The 20768-nt window shown below is 44.1% G+C and overlaps 1 protein-coding gene across 2 annotated transcripts in view; it reads left to right on the top strand.

Annotated features, from left to right (window-relative positions):
- The window catches only part of nrcama (neuronal cell adhesion molecule a), a 52746-nt gene extending 33472 nt beyond the window's left edge, over positions 1-19274 (top strand). Inside the window, exons 3-28 of one of the 2 annotated variants that reach the window (XM_041964099.1) lie at positions 347-513; positions 1443-1548; positions 2717-2910; positions 3144-3266; positions 3490-3660; positions 5027-5138; positions 5279-5463; positions 5891-6022; positions 6263-6406; positions 6539-6650; positions 6868-7034; positions 7125-7272; positions 7403-7527; positions 8628-8729; positions 9222-9419; positions 9521-9591; positions 9754-9979; positions 10171-10286; positions 10433-10640; positions 10908-11030; positions 11141-11317; positions 13032-13154; positions 13278-13433; positions 13865-13996; positions 14083-14161; positions 15664-19274. In XM_041964099.1, the coding sequence (XP_041820033.1) occupies positions 420-513; positions 1443-1548; positions 2717-2910; positions 3144-3266; positions 3490-3660; positions 5027-5138; positions 5279-5463; positions 5891-6022; positions 6263-6406; positions 6539-6650; positions 6868-7034; positions 7125-7272; positions 7403-7527; positions 8628-8729; positions 9222-9419; positions 9521-9591; positions 9754-9979; positions 10171-10286; positions 10433-10640; positions 10908-11030; positions 11141-11317; positions 13032-13154; positions 13278-13433; positions 13865-13996; positions 14083-14161; positions 15664-15898 (3759 nt within the window). In that variant the 5' untranslated portion in view covers positions 347-419 and the 3' untranslated portion in view covers positions 15899-19274. The remainder of the gene's footprint in view (positions 1-346; positions 514-1442; positions 1549-2716; positions 2911-3143; positions 3267-3489; positions 3661-5026; positions 5139-5278; positions 5464-5890; positions 6023-6262; positions 6407-6538; positions 6651-6867; positions 7035-7124; positions 7273-7402; positions 7528-8627; positions 8730-9221; positions 9420-9520; positions 9592-9753; positions 9980-10170; positions 10287-10432; positions 10641-10907; positions 11031-11140; positions 11318-13031; positions 13155-13277; positions 13434-13864; positions 13997-14082; positions 14162-15663) is intronic. The other variant, XM_041964100.1, reaches the window with a different exon arrangement.
- The last annotated feature ends 1494 nt before the right edge of the window (positions 19275-20768 follow it).

Here is a 20768-nt window from a genome sequence, read left to right on the forward strand (position 1 = left end):
TTTGTTTTGACTTTTGCTAATGCCAAAGTTTTGCGTTGGCAGGGCGACAGGCCGTCCAGCGGACGAGCCACTGGTCATCTGTGACTTACACATCCTAGTTTGGAGGTTGAGCTGTGAGAATAAAGTAAACTTTGCATTGTGCTTCAGACGAAATAGTCTGTGTATGTATTTTATGGGCTAATCATATATACACTGCACATTCTGAGACAAAATGCACATGCACTACCCATTTTAATCTATGAAGTGTGTTGAGACCCATTTTGGTGACCGTGTAGTCTAAATAAGCCAACTGAAACATTTTAGTGGTCCATGTAGTCATCTGTTCTTCTTCTTCTTCTTTCTTCAGACTTTGTCGCTGCGCTGACCACCCTGACTGTGTCGCCGAATTGGGACAACAGGTTTTCATTGTGACACCCACCATGGACAGGAACAGGAAGAGGGTGCCGGGCTTCGGAGCTGTGCTATTGATACTTTTGAGTCATGTGACCTCAGCGCTGGAAGTGCCTCTTGACCGTAAGTATTGTCCTTATCAGGATCACATTTACTGTGATTACCGCAATGGTAAAGTCTGTTCTGCTTGCATCAACACCTTATGCTCTGTGGAAAACTAATGGAAATTCTTTCATATTGTGGGGCATAATGGAGAACATTACAACCTCTTTGGGGCACTAAAGGGGCTTTGGAGTAGCTGCAGAGCAGCAGTTTACTTGTTTTCTTCTGTTTCAGCTTTGCATGTTTCAGCATGGAATCAAGTTTGCAGTTTTCAGTCATGAAATGCAATTTAATTTCTGAAGAACTCTATTTATCACGAATCCTGTGTGAAATTATGATGTCTTCAACTACTTTTTACACATTCTTCCTGCCTGATTAAACTGAAGCCATGGAAATATCCGCAAAAACACAGGGAAATCATGGGCAGGCTCAATAAGATGCTTAAAAGTACCTGAATGTGCGACTGTTTCACCTGAACCTGTGCTTTACTCCTTGCAAAAACTAACACCTTTCCTCAATATTCTATCACTATTCTCTGGCGTGTCATGGTGGACAAAAAGCTAAAGTACTGGAAGGATGTAAGTTGCCACAAACACTGCTGTGACTTCTAGTTTTCGCCCTTCAGATTTTTTTTTAACTTGCTTTTGTGTGGATTCTAGCAGCGTTAGACGTGCATGCCGTTTTCTCTACGCTGTTGCTATTGTGTGAAGTGCTTGTTTTGGAGTGTCGTTTGGTTTATTGTCAGTTCACGGACTGGTAAGTTTTCGTCAGATCAGACAGCTGTTGTGACTTTTGTTTGCAGCTCCCGGTGGTGTTACACTTGATTGTCAAGTTTGGCTGAATGCTTGCTGCATGTTGCTTGCACATCTTTAATTCTATTAGCCGCGGTGTGCTAATGTTTACATCTCATTGAATGTGTCTGAACTGTGCTTCCATTCATGTTTTTCCAGTGCCCCAACCCCCCACTATAACGCTGCAGTCCCCAAAGGATTACATCTTTGATCCAAGGGAGAACATTGTCATCCACTGTGAGGCCAAGGGGAAGCCTCATCCCAGGTGAGACAATCGCTCCTCCCATCCCATCGGTGCTTGTTTATCAGAACATGTGCAGCAGACAACAAGCATGCAGGTTTCCAACCCAGCTGCGAGCCATGCATGCTGGTTACTTTTCTGCAGCCTCTTGCACCAGCTGTGTGTAAGTTTAAACCTAGTCTAGTTCCAACATAAATTCTGATTTATGTGTTGCGAAAATGAAACTGATTGCACCATTGAAATAAGCTAAAACATTAGTTTAAGCAGCAACTTAATAGTTGCACAAAACTAGTTTTTCTGCTACACTGCAAAACTTCTTCATTGCATGCCAATTTACAACACAGTAATTAGATCTGCAACTACTGACAATTAAATTAGTTGCCAACTATTAAAGCACCAACTATTTCTATAGTTATGATATACTATATATATAATATATAGTATATATATATAGTATTTTTTTTAACTTCTCTGATTCCAGCTTCTTAAAATTGAATATTTTGTGGTCTGTCTACTCCTCTATGATAGTAAACTGATTATCCTTGGGTTGTGGACAAAACAATTTGAGGATGTCATCTCATATTAAAATAATCGACAGATTAATCAACAATACAAATAATCGTTAGTTACAGCTTTCAAGACCTAGCTTATTGATCTAGCTTACCACGATGTGCCATGATGCCAGGTGATGCCAGCCCGAGTGCTAATGCACACTAGTTAATTTAGTTACAAACTAACTAGTAGTTACTAAACTTCTAGTGTCATATTTACACCTTAATTTAGGAAAGAACTGAGCTGGTGTGGTCCAGTGCTGGTTCACAGTGAAACAGAGGGACCAAAGCTCATGAAATCATGATCATGATCAAACTGATTTCCGTTCAGCTTCATGGTTCTCTGTGTGAAATTATAGATCTGTTTCTGGGGACAACTCAACCCGGAGCGGAATCACCATAGCAACTGTTGTCAGGGAGACCACTCTCTAAACTCACCTGACAGGGTGAATTAGACGCAGTTTAGATTTGCCACCAGCCTCAAATGAGTTAGAATCTAACTTCCTGCTATGAAATCAATGATTCAAATCAGCGTGCATGGAAAGACCACAGTGCACGCGGATGGTTTGAACAAACAGGCAGCACTGGGTCTTTTTGCTAGCCCAGAGATGATGGGTGATAATTGTGTTTGTTGATCCCAGCTTTTCATGGACAAGAAATGGCACCCACTTTGATGTTGAGAAAGACTCCAAAGTCCTGATGAAGCCCGGTTCAGGGACCCTGGTCATCGACATCAGCGGGGAAAAGGCTGAGGCTTACGAGGGAACGTACCAGTGCACAGCTCACAACGAACACGGCACTGCTGTGTCCAACAGCATTGTCATCAGACAGTCCAGTAAGAGTTCTCAGTATATTCACTTACATTATTTCCATTGGTTTTCGTACAGTCACAAGGATTCTAATGGCTTGAGCTCCACTTTGTAAAATTCATGTATGAATTTAACTCTTCAAACAAAAGAAAAACGCTCAAGGTCATCACCCTTGCAAACTTGGATGATTGTGACCTGTGCTGTTGTGAAGCAATGGGAAGCCTGCAGCGCCTTTGTTTGATGCTTGTGTGGCTCGCAGGGTCCCCCTTGTGGTCGAAGGAGAGAAATGAGGCCATCGTGGTGCAGATGGGGGTCTCCCTGGTGCTGCAGTGCCGACCCCCTGCAGGGCTGCCCCCTCCTGTGATCTTCTGGATGGACAACAGTGAGTCATTTGCATGTATACATATCTGCACACATGGCATGAGGACAAAAGAATTCGACAACCAATAGAACAATTGCAGAGAATTGATGGACCCCTGAAACCATTTACTGACCCTATGGAAAAGGAAAGCTCTTTTCCTTGTTAAACTAAATCAAACAAGCTATTTACATTGACATTTTTTTCTTTTTTCCCATGTCTAACTCTTCCTCTCCCTGTCCTTCAGACTTCCAGAAGCTACCGCTGGACAAGCGAGTGTCCCAGGCTCTGAATGGAGACCTGTACTTTTCAAACGTTCTCCCAGAAGACAGCAGGCCTGACTACATCTGCTATGCTCGCTTCCCTCACACGCAAACCATCCAGCAGAAACAGCCCATCTCAGTTACCGTGCTGGACAGTAAGTCAAGACACTGAACACAACTCCAGTAGACAATCTTCCATGACTTTAATGTTTGCTTTTTCAGCATTTTGTGTTTAATGGGATCTCGCATTACTCCTATTTCAAATCCATGTGTTGCTCATGCAAAACTGCCTTCGCTTTACATTAGTTTCTGTGCTGTTCTTCCTGTGTTCTACCTTTCCTGACCTTCATAAAAGGCTTCTAGCAATATTTTAGGTGACTATGGCCTCATCTCAGCGTCACAGTAAAGTAGACGCCCAGTGTTTTTGCAATGCATTTTCATGAGCGAATGCATTGCTTATACACCGGAAGCCATTCTGAAGTAAAGCATTTCCTGTTTTCTTTCCCAGTTTTGCATGCTTATGATTTTCTGTTATATTACAGTGGAAACAATGAATGAGACTGTGGCTGCTTTATACAATATCACTGAGTTCTATGGTGGTGAGTGCTGCTGGTTTATTCCCATTCAGCTCCCTCAGTGTGATCCCAGTCCTGTTTTTACTCCCTGGCCTAACCATACCCAACATACACCCTTAACTTGGCCTCAATCCCTCCTCCTTTGTGACTGTTTTAACAAACTCGTCCTCAGGTTTCTCTCATTATTATCCTGTTTCTATGGAGTTTTTCCTTATATAATTTAAGTTTCTCAGCATAGACCATTGATCTTGGTCAACATAATTAAAAATGACCTGACTTGAATGCATGATATAATGCTTATTACGTGGCAAACAGCAATATCTATGATCGCCTCTATATGCAGCATTAAAACCGTCAGAGCATGCATCACATTAAAGCTAATTGCATCCCCCCTGAAATCATAAATGTACAGACAGGCCGATCTCATGATCAGCTCAATCAAGCGCACCCTCATTGATTATCCAAGATGGCCACACACAGTATGAAGCGTGATTAAAAACCTTATTGCTGTAATGCAGCATTGCTCTTTCTCCACCTTCTAAAGTGGAGGGGGACCACTTGATATCTGTTTTCTGACCTTATCGGCAAATGAACGTTAAAGAAGCTGAGATCTTTCCATTGAGAAGTTCTGCGGCGTGTGTGTGAGACTCGAGGGGTTACTTTCTACCAAGAACCCTTGTGTTGCCATAGCAACAAACTAGCGGATACTTCTCTCAAGGAGCTTCCTCTTGCTCTCTGAAATGCTCACATGAGTAGAGGCATTATGAAAAAAAAAAGTCTATTCACTCACTCATTTATTGTCCCTTCTATACATTTTGACACATCACTTCACGACTCTTCATCAGACTGAGGTCATGGTTTCACCCAGCTCCTCCGAGGGTCACACTGTGGCAAGAGGAGCATTCATGTCTGGCTCTGATTTGATCATGTGTCCTCATGTGTTCAGACAACCCGGAGGGGGAGCATCGCCCCGGTTTCATGATGCCTCTTGGCACCACCAGCACCAAGATGGTTCTGAGAGGGGAGACTCTGGAGCTGGAGTGCATTGCTGATGGCTTGTAAGTTGGCATCTGCTGTAAAGAAATAAACTTTATTATATGATACAACAATGTTTTTCTTATAAGAAACTGTCATGGCATTCATAAAACTTGTAAATAGCCCAAAAAGAAGCATCTTGTTGTAACTGCTTCTGCCACAGACCCACTCCAGAGATCTCCTGGCAGAAGGATGGAGGAGAGCTGCCGAGCAGCAGGACGTCCATTCACGACTTCCAGAAAACCCTCAAGGTTTCTGATGTGAATGAAGCTGATGCTGGGGACTACCGCTGTACAGCCACAAACAGCCTGGGCACTGCACACCACATCATCAAGGTCGCTGTCAAAGGTATGCACTTTAAACCAGTTGTTTCTGTGTTTCACCCGCTGTAAAACAATCTCCTTTTATCAATACATCACAATTGGGTATTAATGTTATTTCTGCAGTTTTGGAATTGAAAAGTAATTGAAGTTTGTCGACTACGGTTACTGTAAAGACATCCATTCTTGGTTTGGTCCGCTTGTGTGTTGGGATTCATTGAAGCAGGTGAAACTAAGTCATGCACTGAAAGCTATTAGAGCTGCAAATCTCAAGTGTTGATTCGCAGGGGGATCGGCTATACTTGCGACACTTAAAATCACAGGGAGTCATTAGTCATTGATTCTGCATCCCTAAAGTAAATACATCATGCAAAATCGTGTAGGATTTTTTTTTTTAATCATTCTCTCAAAAATGTCACTCTGCGTCTTCTTTATTTTTTGTTACTCATCCACAGCGGCTCCTTTCTGGGTCAGCGCTCCCAGGAACCTGATCCTCGCCCCAAACGAGACTGGCATCCTGACTTGTCGAGTCAATGGAGACCCCAAACCGAAGATTAGCTGGTTTGTCAATGGAGTCCCCATAGAGAGTGAGTAAAACGAGACCATGCTTTCAAAAACAGGATATACTACATTTTCACACAGAGAGTGTAAACCAACATCCAGAGTTGAAGTGGGGATTGAATTCCCAATCCCAGCAGTGGTTTTTCCCCCACTGCATGGTAATCTATATAGTTTTACATAATGCACCAGTATTGTTATGTGCTGGTTTCTAAATACATGAAACTGTGAGGGCGCAGCTGAAGAACTTCCTGTCTCACTTGTCATAGACGCACCCGAGGACCACAGCCGGAAGGTGGATGGCGACACCGTCATTCTTAGCAATGTGCAATCAGGGTCCAGTGCTGTCTACCAGTGCAACGCGTCCAATGAATTTGGTTACCTGATGGCAAACGCTTTTGTCAGCGTTCTCGGTAAGTGCAACCAAATCTGTTTAGCTGGAACTGTGCACTAAAGTTGCTAAAATTTGGATCTAGAGTCCAGTATGTGTGCAAGTGGAGACAGAGTGAATGCTGATTTAGATAACGTTGCGCTTCTTCCCGTAGCTGAGCCACCAAGGGTGCTCACCCCACCCAACCGAGTGTACCAGGTCATCACCAACAACCCTGCGTTACTTCACTGTGCCTCCTTTGGCTCACCAATACCCACCATCACATGGTAAGACTCAGATCAGATTTTCTCTGATTTTTCTTTGTTTGGAGAAAGAAAAAAAAATTCAAAGCCATGCTGAAAAAGGATTTTAAGATGCTGTAATTTGAAACAAAGGGATTCAGATCAAGATTTGAGGCATGTAAAAGCTTAGCTGTATCACCACCAATGTTCCTGCGCATCACCATTAGAGACTAAACCCATGCTGATTGGTGTTTCCGTGCAGGTTCAAAGACAGTCAGACCAGCATTAAGAATGGTGACCCTTACGTGATCCATGAGAATGGTACATTGGAGATCCACGTGGCCCAGCCACTAAACAGTGGGAAGTACACCTGCATCGCCACCAATAACCTGGGGATCAAGGAGAATCATGTCTACCTGGAGGTCAAAGGTCAGATTTTTTAGGCCTTCATAGCCATTAGGTCAAGTGACCATCTGAATTGTTTGTTAATATGGGCTCTTTTATTGTCACATCTTCCAGAGCCCACCCGTATCCTGAAGCAGCCAGAGTACAAGGTGGTCCAGAGAGGAATGAGCGCCGCGTTCGAATGTAAAGTCAAACATGACCCATCCCTCCTGCCCACCATGACCTGGCTCAAAGACAGTGGAGAGTTGCCTGATGATGAGAGGTACAAAGACCTTGAGAGATTCATTTGAATTCATTTGAACACTTGTTGTGCAAACCAAAAAAAAAACAAACAGTGATGTAACTCCTGGGAAAATTAAATGCGTCATCCCTCTGTGACCCCCTGTTATCAGGTTTGTGGTGGACATGGACAGTCTGACCATCAAAGACGTGACAGATGGAGATGAGGGCACCTACACCTGCATCATGAACACCACCCTGGACCAGGACTCAGCCAGTGCCATGCTGACTGTCGTAGGTACGTTCCCAGTTCGACATACATTCGAGGGTGTTTTGCACTCAGCAGGATGCCAGAAATCTGGGGTTTGTGGGTGGAGAAATCGCACAGCGTGAATTCTGGATGCTTGTATTTTTAAAGAAATAAAAGTTGCAGTGAAATATAATCAAGGATCTCATTCTGTTGGCAAATGGTTTCGACTCCAACCAGACTCAATGTAAAAAAAATCGAATTTGTATAAAATTTTAGAAAGAGTGTGTATCAGTTTGAATCTAACTTCTGCTCTTCTGATGTTCTAATATCTGTCACTAACTGATCTCTTCTTGTACTTCACTCTTGCTTCTTGCTGTCTCAGAGGCTACTCCTACTCCAGCTATTGTTTACGGTAAACAGTGTCCATAGATCGGGAATTTGTATCTTTCATCAGTTCTTTTTGTAAAAGCCATTTCAGCTTAATGTTTATTTTATGTTGATTGTTCTTATTGATTTCTTTTTTTCATAGTGTAACGTGATCGTCACTGAGTTTTGTTTATTGTTGGGCATGTGTTTTACAATTTAAAGAGTTTTATTCCATTGTGAAATCCCCAACATTTAAAAAATGCACAGCCTCTGCACGCCTGTGCTTCACCCACACAGATGTTTTCACTTAATCTGCCTGATTAATCCCCTCGTCAGGTCTTTGTGGGCATGTGCGGACTGTGATTGATTGCAGAGGTCTAATCAGCCGCAAGGAAAAACCTCCTGTTTGTGTGCCTGGTCTTAAAATGTCTCAATGCACCAAATATACTGCACTTTTTACAATAGTAAGAATGGTTTTCTTGACAAATTATTGAACTATTAAGTGAAGATGTAATGTTAACTGAACATTCAGTAGTGATTATATTTGCCCACAGTAGTTACTCCATGGGCATTTTAATGTGAAAAAAAAAATCTGTTGAATTATAAATTTCTGTCTCAAAAAGCCAATGTTAAGCTTCACCTCATTTGCTGTAGAACTCCGTTTTTACTGAGACTGAAGTCTCTGGGTCAAATTTTCATTCGAAACAGTAGTAAGGACTAGCTGTCATCAACAGCAGAGTTTTCATTTTTCTGCGGTCCTGCGCTCCTCATTGTGTTTGCAGAGAGACCTGATCCTCCAACCGACCTGGAACTGACTGACCAAACAGAGAGGAGCGTCCGGCTCACCTGGATCCCCGGGGACGAACACAACAGTCCCACACAGAGTATGAAATGTTATAACGTTGCTGCTTAGTTGTTTGGCAGTTTCTCGAACTACACTAGAATATACTCCACTGTCCCACTGCCAGAGTTGAAATTAGACACTGTAGTCACCGACAAATCGTTCACATTCCCAGGTCATCAAATACCAGTGTTTTTATAACGCTCCTCCTCCGCAAATTTTACTTCAGGTTTAAGTTTGAGTTACTGTGTGCATCAGTATTTGATGCCCTGGGAATGAGAACCACAAAAAAAGTCATTTCTCCATTTAAAAATGTTCTTCTGTTGTGCAGGACGTTTTGGATTAGATTTCTGGAAGCGGCCTCTGTGCATTAGTGGGAATAAACAAGACAGTGATTTGCATAAAGAGCTTAAAGGGTTAAAGAGGTTAAAATACACACATGATTTAACCGACGGAAATCATCAGAAAGAGAGAAATGTTTGTCTTTTGAGGCGGTGTCTACTCTGGAACAAACTGTACCCTTCATCTTCCCCAGAGTTTCTGATCCAGTACGAGGATCTGCTCCACCAGCCAGGAGTCTGGGTCAACCTGACAGAGGTCGCAGGCACAGGCACCACAGCGCAGCTAAACCTCTCTCCATACGTCTACTACTCCTTCAGAGTCCTGGCTCTGAACCAGGTTGGCTACAGCCAGCCGAGCCAGTCCTCCAGCCAATACAGGACCAACCCTTCAGGTGATGAGCATGGTCACACTGGAGGGGGAAAAAAAAACTGCAACGTGTAAAATATTTAAAAATATTCACTCTTTGCACCATGTTTTGTTTGGTTTCCCCAGCTCCTGATGAGAATCCATCAAATGTTCAGGGAGTAGGAACAGAGCCTGGCAACTTAGTCATCTCCTGGACGGTAAGATATCGTTCTTTCAGATTGGAAATCCCTTGTTATGGCGGGCTGAATGCTGTGAGCCTGTTTCTAGTTGTCGTTTCTTTTTGAAGCGTTATGTAGTGCAACTAAAGTTTCACGGCAGCAAAGTTGGAGCCTTTTTCAGCAAAAATATTCTCTCTGTAGCCGCTGACAGGGTTTCAGTCCAACGGGCCCAGCCTGGAGTACAAAGTGCAGTGGAGACAGAAGGACGTGGATGAGGATTGGTCCTCAAAGAATGTGGCCAACGTTTCCCAATTTGTCGTGTCTGGGACTCCGACCTACGTGCCCTACGAGATCAAGGTTCAAGCTCTGAATGACTATGGCAACGGCCCAGAGCCAGAAGTGGTGGTCGGATACTCTGGAGAGGACTGTGAGTGGACTGATTGTTATATACGTTGTAGGGTTCAAAAATTTTGAAAGCGTTTATCTCGTCATCATTGGTCAAAACCAGTTGAAATACACTTGCTTAAATTCCACATGAGCTGGCAGAACAGAGCGACGCACCGAAAGCTGCCGAGCGTAGTGTTGAACTGCTTCTCTCTCTCTGTCATTGCCCTGCAGTGCCTCTGTCTGCTCCTGAGAGTGTAGATATCATGGTTCACAACAGCACACTCGCAGAGGTACACTGGGAGCCAGTGTCTTTGCCCTCAGTCAGAGGGAAACTACAGGCGTACAAGGTATCGTTTGATAAATAGTCATTTCTACACGTGTTTTGTTCTTGCTGGTAGGGGTACTGCCACACACATGCAAGCATTTGTTAAGATTTTCATACCCTCGCAGGAATGAATATGAATAAGAATTAACTCTGGTGTCTTTCCTTCAGGTGTACTACCGGCGCGAGCGTGGCCTGCATGAGGCAGAAGGGGAGACGGAGCAGCTGGAGCAGGTCTTGACGTTCAGCGGGAATCGTAGCGAGGGACGTCTGCCAGGCCTCCAGCCTTACAGCTTCTACAACCTCTCCATCAGGGTCCTGAATAGCAAAGGAGAAGGGCCTCCAAGCCCCAGCAAGAGATTCCAGACTCCTGAGGGAGGTGTGTCGAGCTGATGACTATCGCCAATACTTCTGTGACAACAACCTAGCTGTGTTTGCTCAAAATCACCACAGCCCCTTCATGTACCCTAGCAACCACCCACAGTGTGACTAGAAAACAACCCAAACAAGCTAACAACCATCTAGTTACACCTTTAAAACCTTGTGAAACACCTTAGCACTGATATGGGAAAGCCGTAATGATCATACAAATGCTGAGTCCTGTGCAGCATTCAGACCCTGATTGTGGTTGTGGTTTTGTTTTCAGTCCCGGGGCCTCCTTCTTTTTTGAATGTCATAAACCCGAGTTTGTACTCTCTCACACTGGAATGGGGCCCACCAATGAAGAACAATGGACGCCTGACTGGATACACACTGAAATACCAACCCGGTAGGCGTACCAGCTGCCGTATTATGCAGCATTTGTGCAAAGGACTGTTTCCTCATATTTCTCCTTTAACTCCTCCTCCTCATTTGCTCTTCCCCTCTGTGTCTCTGCAGTCAACAATACCAATGAACTGGGACCAGTTAAGGTCAAGAGCTTCCTCGCCAATGAGACCAGCTTCACCTTGGACAACCTGAACTCCAGCATGCTCTACAAGTTTTACTTAAGCGCAAAGACAATCAAGGGCTCCGGCCCCGTCATCACAGAGGAGGCCTTCACGGTCATGGACACAAGTGAGTTATTTACACTTTACACCATTTAGCATCATCTGTAGCATATCACATGAACAATACGAGGAACAGGTCAAAGTCCGATATCATTTAAGCAAACAGAATGAGGAGTTCCAGGGTCAGCATCACAGTGCCCTGACAGATGTTGGGGATTCCTGTGAGATGAAAAGTACAACCGTGAGATCCTACTGCGTTCTGCACCTTATACCCCCTCTATGTCTTTCTCTCTTTTCTTTCTCTGAAGTTCGTACTCAGCCCACTGTAGAGACGGGCAAAGGTAACCCAAAGTTTGCCACTGGAAGCGCATGCATGTAATCCATACCATCGGATATTAGTAACAGACAAAGAGTCTAGCATAGATGTTGACTTTAGTTTAATTATCCCTGCATGTCACTAAGTTAGCATGTCTAAAAGCTCCCTGCGTGAATAAATAGGATGTAAGTGTGACAGACTTCCATGGCATTTGCAAGCAGCCCCCTCTCCTCTGAGAGAATAGCTTGCATTTACTGCAGCGTAGTTTAAAACACTGGGTTTTTAGAATTAGCTGTGCTTGCAGCTCTTTCATCTGCCTTCTTCAAATGAACACGTTTTCATTCGAAGCCTCACGCATGATGCTTGTGAATGCGTTCGTCTCAGTCCGGCACTAACACGTTTTATACACCTGCCGATGCTATGAAATGATGGATCGTGTGCGTGAACAAGCAGAATTTGATTGCACAGTGTGCATGCTGCAGAGCTGCGATTCAGAGCCGGTCGACGTCTGTTGTTCGGACGCTGAACCAGGTGCTGAACTTCACTCTGAATCTCAGGGCTGAGACGTGGTTGCATTGTATTTTATCTCAGCATGTCAGTAGCAACTGTAGAACAGAGGCTCTGCAGTCTTCGCTGTATGGTGTCTTTTGTGCTGCGTATGTGTGTTGTCTCACTCTTTTCCATGTTCTTTCAGGCCCCACAGAGCCCCCTCACCCAACCTCCCCCATCACTCAGTCTCCGCCTCCCCCGTTTCACAAGGGTACAAGCGCACTCCCTGTATCCCCTTCTGCCTCCCCAAATATCTACACATAGTCTCTGCCCTGCAAAAAATGTTCCATCTCAGCAAAAGAAAAGATTTGTTTAATTAATAGTTTCAATAAGAGTTTAGAGTTCAGTTCAGATCCTGGACTCCTGGATTTCTCTCTCATCTAACTAGCACATGTTTTAAGAGGACTTATATGCTGAGATGGCCATTTTTAGCAACTATATTAACTGACTTGTTTCTATGCTGTGATGGGATCTGACACTATTCTGAAAGTTGTTTTGTCATGTAACAGAAACTGTGTTGACATGTATTTGTATGATGGGACCGGTGGGACAGACAGCCAACAGCCAAGTGCTTGTAAATTTAGACTTGGTTGGTTGTATTTTCTTACTGATGAACAAACAGTTTTAATTCTTTCTTGACTGGAGTTTGGCTGCTGGGAGACATCAGGTTACAGTGGCTGTATCTTTGTTTTCTTATGATAAGTTAGTTTACAGCCATGAATATTTCTCTTGGCTATTAAACCAAAATTTAACCACCTGAACAAACAACTTTTTGGAGTTGTAGTAAATGTATTTTCACTCCTGTGCTTAAGCTCCAGAGCGGTATTTCAAAGGTTTTGTTTCACATGAAGATATTTTAATGAGTTGGGAAAGTGACTTCTGAATTAAAGATTTTTTTCCTCTCTTGTGTGCTCAGCGCCACCTCTCGGCCCGGCGTTTGGCACAGTTAACACGTCCGTGTCGGAGGACGGTGTCGTGATCAGTTGGGATTACTTTGGACACCATAAGAATGTATATGTGGAATATATTGTAGAAAACAGTAAGGCTTCACTATGTATCTGCAGCATGCATTGATTGGTCCACAAACACCATCATTCAAATAATTATTTGTCCCAAAGGCTCCCTGAATCTAATCCCTCTTCATCCGCTACACCGATTCTAGGTAAAGAGGACTGGAAAAAGGAGCTGGTAAACGGTTCACACTGGCATATGATTAAAGGTTTAAAGCCAGGGACGTCCTATAGGGTGCGAGTGGTAGCTAGAGACCCGGCTGACCCGACGGTCCACAGCACAGACGAAGTGTTGGTGGTGGTGCCAGGTGAGGCAGCATGCCTCAGGATGGACGCTCTTTGTGTTTATATGTTCCTGTCTTCTGCCTGTCTCGTTTCCCCGTCCCCTATCTGTTACAGCACTGTCTCATGATCAGACACACGATGCTACATTCAGAATGAATGTACGGTCGTTAGTTTGTTAGTTAGCGTGCAAGCATGTTGCCGTCAGGTTGGTCTGATGCATGTCACTTAAAATCATTACTAAAGAGGTCCATTATTTTACTGTTGTAGCTTTTTCTTTTTGTCGTGTTCACGGTGCCTAAACAATCATTACATATTAACCCATTTTTAAATCTCATGTCTGTGTTTACAGCCTGTTAATCTCAGTGTTGCTCAGCATTAAGAATTACAGCCTTTTTTAGCAGCTTGAATTGACAGTTAACGCCTAGTTTGTCTCCATCGTTCTGTGTGTTTCCAGCTGTACCCAGCCGGCAGGTGGACATTGCCACCCAGGGATGGTTCATCGGACTGATGTGTGCCATCGCTCTCCTCATCTTGGTCCTCCTCATCGTGTGCTTCATCAAGAGGAACAAGGGTGGCAAATATCCAGGTAACGCGCTCGTTATTGCTGTCGTTTCAAGCTTATTGACATGTCTGGATGGAAGTGTGGGAAAAACAAATGTGCGTAATCTACAGTGAAAGAGAAAGAAGACGCTCACCAAGACCCCGAGATCCAGCCCATGAAGGAGGACGATGGGACGTTTGGAGAGTACAGGTGAGAGATGTTCTCCAGACAGAGAAGTTAGGACAACAGCATGCATTTCTTTTCGGTTTTCATTCATTGTGTCCTGACTTGACTGTTTGTATGTAGAACATTTTACCAGGCTGCAGAGACACTGTCCCCACCAGACTCCATTACCAAACACTCCATAGAGGCAAGGCAAAGATCTGCACTACTCTGTGTTGACTCTTAGAACTCACCTCCACACTGGCCGTCTAATCAACACAGGCTTTATACAGTGCAAAATATGTCCATTTTAACAAGTAATCTAATCTCTGGCTAAGTCACTTGTGTACTAACTGATCTCAAAACAAATTCCATCAGATTGTTGTACTTTTTTCATCTCATTTTCACGTTTTCTAGGAATGCTGAGGATGTTAACGCTTGAGGCTACTCAGGATTTTGGAGGCAAAAGTAGTTGCTGTGAATGAATGAATGGATGAACTATGTGTTTTTAAAGAATTGTGGATGTCGTTGTGCTTTAAATGTTTCCATGCATTGAGAAGTGCTTAAAGAGGCTCATTGTGGCTCATGAACTGCTTTTCATGTGTCCCTCCATTCTTATCTTTGTTTGTTTTTTTTTGGTGGGTTCAGGTCTATGGAGAGGTAAGATGAGATGTGGCAAAACCAGCATGCATGCAAGCTATGTTTCTGACTACAGAGAAACCAAAAGCAAAGAGAAAGCACATCAGCTGATCTGGTTTTACTATGTCCTCACACTCATTGGCATAGTCAAACCATAACCCCGGTTCCATCATTAACGCAAACATTTAACATTAAAAATGACTGCTTCTACTTCTCTAGCTTCCTTCATTTAATTTCTTTTTTAAACGCAAATGCATCGAGCTTGAAAAATGATTGAATTGACCGGAGCAGGGAGTTTTTTAGACCAAATGAACACACTGAAGGTAGAAGGCAGAAGTCTTTGGAGGGAGAGAAAGTGCATTTTTGATTCTTGCATGTAAACCGAAGAGCACATCGGTTGATTTCGTTGCAGAACTTGTCTGTAAAGGTAAAGTATTGCAAGAGACTGAGCAGCACGCATTTGCATAATCCTCTTCAGCAGTGGTCACTAACCGAAGAAGAGCACCCAGGCTTAAAACAGCACTAACACTTTAGATATAAGGTACTGCAGATGTAACTGAGCTGCTCCACTGTACAAGAACCATAAACTCTAATGTGTCAGGCATTCCAATGATATTTTACATCACAATAACTCTTTATATTATGTGTATATTTGTCAAAATAATGTCACAGTGGGGCTCGTCCAGCATGTTTGTAGTGCCGGAGCCCAAACCAAACACAACAGCAGTATAGTCTGTCATAATGTACAGCATGTGTGGCATTTGCACAGTGGAAGAGCCATCTAATGCTTGGATAATAGTCTGTCCCCTGTGTGGCTCCAGGGTTTCTGATCACTGCAGATAAAGTTCAACTCACCTGCCTGAATTGTTTCCTCAATAACCTTCCCTCCAACCTTTTCCTAACCTTTACAGTGACACAGAGGACCACAAGCCGCTGAAGGGCAGCCGGACGCCGTCCAACGGCACGGTGCGGCGCGACGAGAGCGACGACAGCCTGGTGGACTACGGGGAGGGCGGGGATGGACAGTTCAATGAGGACGGCTCCTTCATCGGCCAATACAGCGGCAAGAAAGAGAAAGACACGCACGAAGGCAACGAGAGCTCGGAGGCCCCGTCGCCCGTCAACGCCATGAACTCGTTTGTCTAACGGAGGGCCGCCTGTCGCCGAGACCGCTGAGAACGCCCTCATCTCCACACCCGCCAGCCCCTGTCACACTGTGACCCTCCTCTGATCGACACACACTCAGCATGGCAAAGACCGACACCGCACCCCCCCCACCACCACCACGAGCGTTGGACGAAGGCGTGAGACGAGGAGAGAGGAAGCAATACGGAAAAGCAGAAGGAATGTACCAGGAAGAGTTTTACCACTGAGACTGAGCAGAAAAGCGTGGCCAAGTGTGTGTGTGTGCGTTAGTGCCATTTGATCTCCTTTGCAAACATACTAAACATGATGTATCCAAATATATATTTTATCAAATGACCCGCAGGCAGGCAAATATGCATTGAATCGCACTCATAAACACCTGCATGGAGTGAATTCTATTAAGCATTTTACCATCCTCGTGTCAGTTGTTGCAGAGGTGAGCTGCGTGGTGAGACTGTATATGGTGCACGCCTACTAGTGACTGCCTCTTATTGTTTTCTCTTCGTTTTCAGTCAAAGTGTTCAATGGCGTACGATATGTAGAGAAAAAACGGCAGCAGCGTCTCTGTGGACACGGCTGTGAAATGTGTGACTCAAAGTAGAAGCTAGCATGTGTCCTTTTGAGACGGATGAACCGTTTGTACGTGTGTAATAGAATAAGAAGAAAGTTATATTTCGAGGTCAGGGATGTCCGTTTGTATCGATCGGGAACCTGGCTGGAAACACTCTGAACCCGGCTCACTCCTCATCACACCAGCCAGCCGGCCAGAACTCCCCCCTGCTTATCCCAACAGGCCTGTTTTCAGCCTCGCCTTTTCTCAAGCCTGAGCTGTGCTTGCGTCTTCTTTCTTTTCGTCCCCGATCTCCTCCTTTTGCGCCGAGCCCACGCTTCTTGTTCCTGAGCACTAACTGAACGCAAGTGGAGGTGTGATTGATCCAGTGTCATTGTCAAGTGCTTCCACCCCGAATCGCGGCCACGTTCGTTTCGTCAGAACTAACCCCCGACATTGTGTCCGATAGCATTTCCACTTGTCTGCTGCGTATACGGGCAGAAAAGACAATAAATGTAGAGGTTTACTGAGAGTACACACTGTAGTTTCTGGATATTTAGATGTCAATGATGAAGAACCTCTCAGCACGGTTTCTAGTGCCTTTGTAGAGAACAGTGACTTAGATCCATAGAATAAAATCCCATCATGCATAGGACAGACCTGGACTCAGTGCAGCTCATATAGTCCACGACAACTTTAAAGGCTATGCGAGTACTCAAAACTGCATTAAACACTCGTGGAGAAGAAGCTCCGAAGGATTGAAGAATTTGTTCGTTCCAACCGAGACCCCTCATTGCGAGCTAGGTGGTCATTGAGGATTGTGAGACGTCGGCGTGGGCTCATTAACTTCAATAGCCTCCTCGAGTCTTTAAATAGTTTTCAACAGGGCTGAAAGCTACTGAAAAAATGACCTTTTCCGCGGTTGTATGCTGGCTTTAGTTGTGAGGAATCATTTTCAGCTATAGATTGTTATGGCCTTGTTGACAATCATAAACCCAGTTATCAACAGCCAATATGGTCCACAAACTGACCACTGAATGGCACCATGCGGCTCAGAATTAATCCGAGGAAACGGGTGGGATATCAAAACGCGTAGGAAAACCTGAGGTCAGAGCGTGGACGCCTCACAAGCTCATTTCAAACATTCTCCTACTAACGCATTCATCTCGAGGAGGAGCTGCTGCCCAGCAGCACTAAACTACTGCCAACCTACTCACCAGGTAACTGCCAACAGGAACCAGACTCACCATCTGGCACAGACTACTCTCAGAATGGGACTTGCTGTTACTGGTAGCACTTAGAGGCAAAGGGGGTCGAAAAAACTGCGTCATGAATCCTGAATGTGGAAACAAGTGCGTCTGTTCATGTGGATGAAAAAAAAATCGCTTGTTTCACTGCAAATGGTTAAAACACACCGGTGACTTTGGTTTATGCATTTAATCTTATATCTGTGTATGTTGTCACGTTCTGAGCGCAGCACTCAGTGAGTTTTCTATTCCTGTAAATGAATGAAGCTCGTGCGTGAAAGTTTGGGTGCATGAGTATGCGTATGTGTGCGTGCGTGCGTGTGTGTGTGTGTGTGTGTGTGCAGCACATGCATGCTACTGTGTTAAGGCGTGCGCGTGATGTATACTATCGCTTTCAATTTCCACGGATAACCGTCTGTACTTCTGATGTGTGTCCAGCAGTCGACTCCTACTCTCGTCAGGAGATGCGACACTTCTTTTTTTCCCCCACGTCTTAGGTTTATCATAACTTGCATCAAGTTTTTAGGTTTGCAATGTGTCAGCTTTCCACGTGTAGATATTTTTGTTGTGTTTTGTAAATAATGGCTTGAACTGAGCGTAGGTGTGTTGAGGTCAGAGGTGAGAGCTTGACCTCGATCGGCCCTGCTGCACTATGGGTAGGAGGGCAAAGTGGCGTTGTGCGAGATGAGACTACAGTTTTCACTCTTTCATTTGCTGTGAAATTTCTTTTTTTTTGTCTTTTTTTTATTTTTGAACTTGTCAGGTGGGTTTGCTAGCTCAAATGTTTAGCCTATCAGGTATCAAAGGAGATTATTTAACTTGTGACTGAGCTCTTGTGACACCTGTATTGTTTCTGTCTCCGACAGTCCATGCACCTTTTTCTGTATTTTTTATAAAAAGGCACACACTCGAACAGGATGCATCATGTCAAACACACGCGTGCGTCTAGTTTACGACAACCTGTGTACGCAGCACGCTGGAAAGCTGTTGTCCTAAACCAGACATCAGATGAAAATCCTTTTCGAGAGTGTGCATCTACAAAAACAAAACAAAACAAAATGTGATTTGGAGCATACAGAAGGATGGCCGGCATGGAACAGATAAGCGGACTGGCACATTGGAGTGTGAATACCCTGGAAACAACGTTCTAGTGACTGGTGAACATACAGTAGGATATACAGCATATGATATGATATAATATGACATTCTGGTTAATGTTGAAGCTACATGAGAAGCATGAAAGGCTGTCAAAATGGTTTACTCTACAATATAATATTGCAAAATATTTTGTATTTTAAATGAAGTTTAAAAAATGAAATAAATGTTGGTTTCAGGATTTCAAATCAAATGTTTTTCTTTGTGTGTGTGTGTGTGCGCGCGCGCGCGTGCATGTGTATGTGGCTCCATCTAGTGGATAAAAAATACAATGTTTTTGTTAATAAATCAAAAAACCCACAGAGATACATCTCCAAAAATTAATCCATGGATAGTCACATCTGGTGTGTGCGCATGCGCATCCCGCTGGAAGAGCTTTGCTGTAGTTTTTCCATGGTGGTTTCTTTTAATGAAAACGCCCGATCAAAAAATATAAGTACACGTTTTATATTTGCATCATGCTCAGACAGATTGTGCAATGAATGATATTAGAATAAAGATTGATAAAGGATTTTTTTTTAATCAAATAAATATTTCATGCAGTCATGCAACTGATGTCTGGAATCTGTCATTAATTATAGATTGATCTGAAGGTCATTTATGATGCACAGCACATGGTGGAGAGTAAGATATGGACTGTAGTCGAGGCACATTTCATATATTTCATATTTCCCCTACGCCTTAACTTTATGAATATACCTTAATATTCCTATTAAGACCAGCTGAGTGTGTCTGTGCAATGGCTGAGTTCTTGTATATAAATAACAGGTATTAAAGTAATCCAGTATGTTTTTTAAAAGGATTCCTCGTTGTGTGCATAGTTTTTTAAAAAACGCCAACTTCTCTCATCTTCCGTGAAGGCTTTATTTCCCCTGTCTGGGATGGGCAGCAGCAGCGTGCTCGCATCCCTCCCATCCTCCTCCTCTCACGGACCAATCGCAGCCTCATCCTCTCAGCCACCCGGCGGTGTCACTCTGCCGCTCTCCTCCAATAGAAAAGTTGAGCTGAGCGGGACGCTCCGGCGGGTGGGCCGTGGGATGATGCGGTTCGGGTCCAGGTGTGCCGTACTGAGGGTGCGCTGAAATTTCCCCTTTTCTGCCTCAAAGGTAAGAACGGCACCACACGGGAGGGTGTGCATGACTTCGCTGGCTCTTGTGCGTGGACTTAGTGAGCGTGAGCCTGGATGTGTTCGGCGCTGTAATGCAGATATGGACCGGCACAGGATACCGCAATGCAGAGCAGAGCATTACCGGCCGGTGCCGCTCAGTCGTCATTGGGGCCAAGTGATGTAAGGGGGCTGCGCAGTTGCTTTTAGAGGCTGATGTTTTTTTTTTTGTTTTTTTTTTTTGAATGACTGCGACAAAGTGTGCACTGTTTGGAAGCAGGTTTGAGCTTGTCACTCTGCACTTTTAGTCATGGCGCGCACATGCTGAGATATTAAAGTGTTTCTGTGGGTGCAGGGAGGAGGCGCAGGGTGAGAAGTGTCAGATGCTGCCTGCGTCAAGGGCGCAGGAGCTGCTGGATGCACCGCGGCATCTATTGTAAAGGTCTGGCTGTCCTTCATGAGCAAGAGGGCAACTCTGGACTGTGCTGCCATAAGATCTGTTGAGTCTAAATGGTTCCATGTATCATTAAGCCTAAAATATGTTTGGTTTGAGCTGAAGTTAAATATTATTAATCCTGTATTTGTGAGATCCACATATCTCTGCTGAATAACTTCCCCCCTGCCCCCTGGACTCTTCCGGGAAAATGCAAAATGTATGAACTCCGCCACCCCACCCCAATTTGGATGTCAAAAATATTTTGCAAACCATCATGGCTGCAGTTTGTTGAGGGGAGTTAGATTGTTTGTCCCTTTGCATCCTCAACATGAGGCCTAATTCTATTTCATGTCTGTTTTTTTTTTGTTTGAATATAT

The sequence above is a fragment of the Chelmon rostratus genome, chromosome 22, assembly GCF_017976325.1.
Source record: "Chelmon rostratus isolate fCheRos1 chromosome 22, fCheRos1.pri, whole genome shotgun sequence".
Classification (NCBI taxonomy): Eukaryota; Metazoa; Chordata; class Actinopteri; order Chaetodontiformes; family Chaetodontidae; genus Chelmon; species Chelmon rostratus.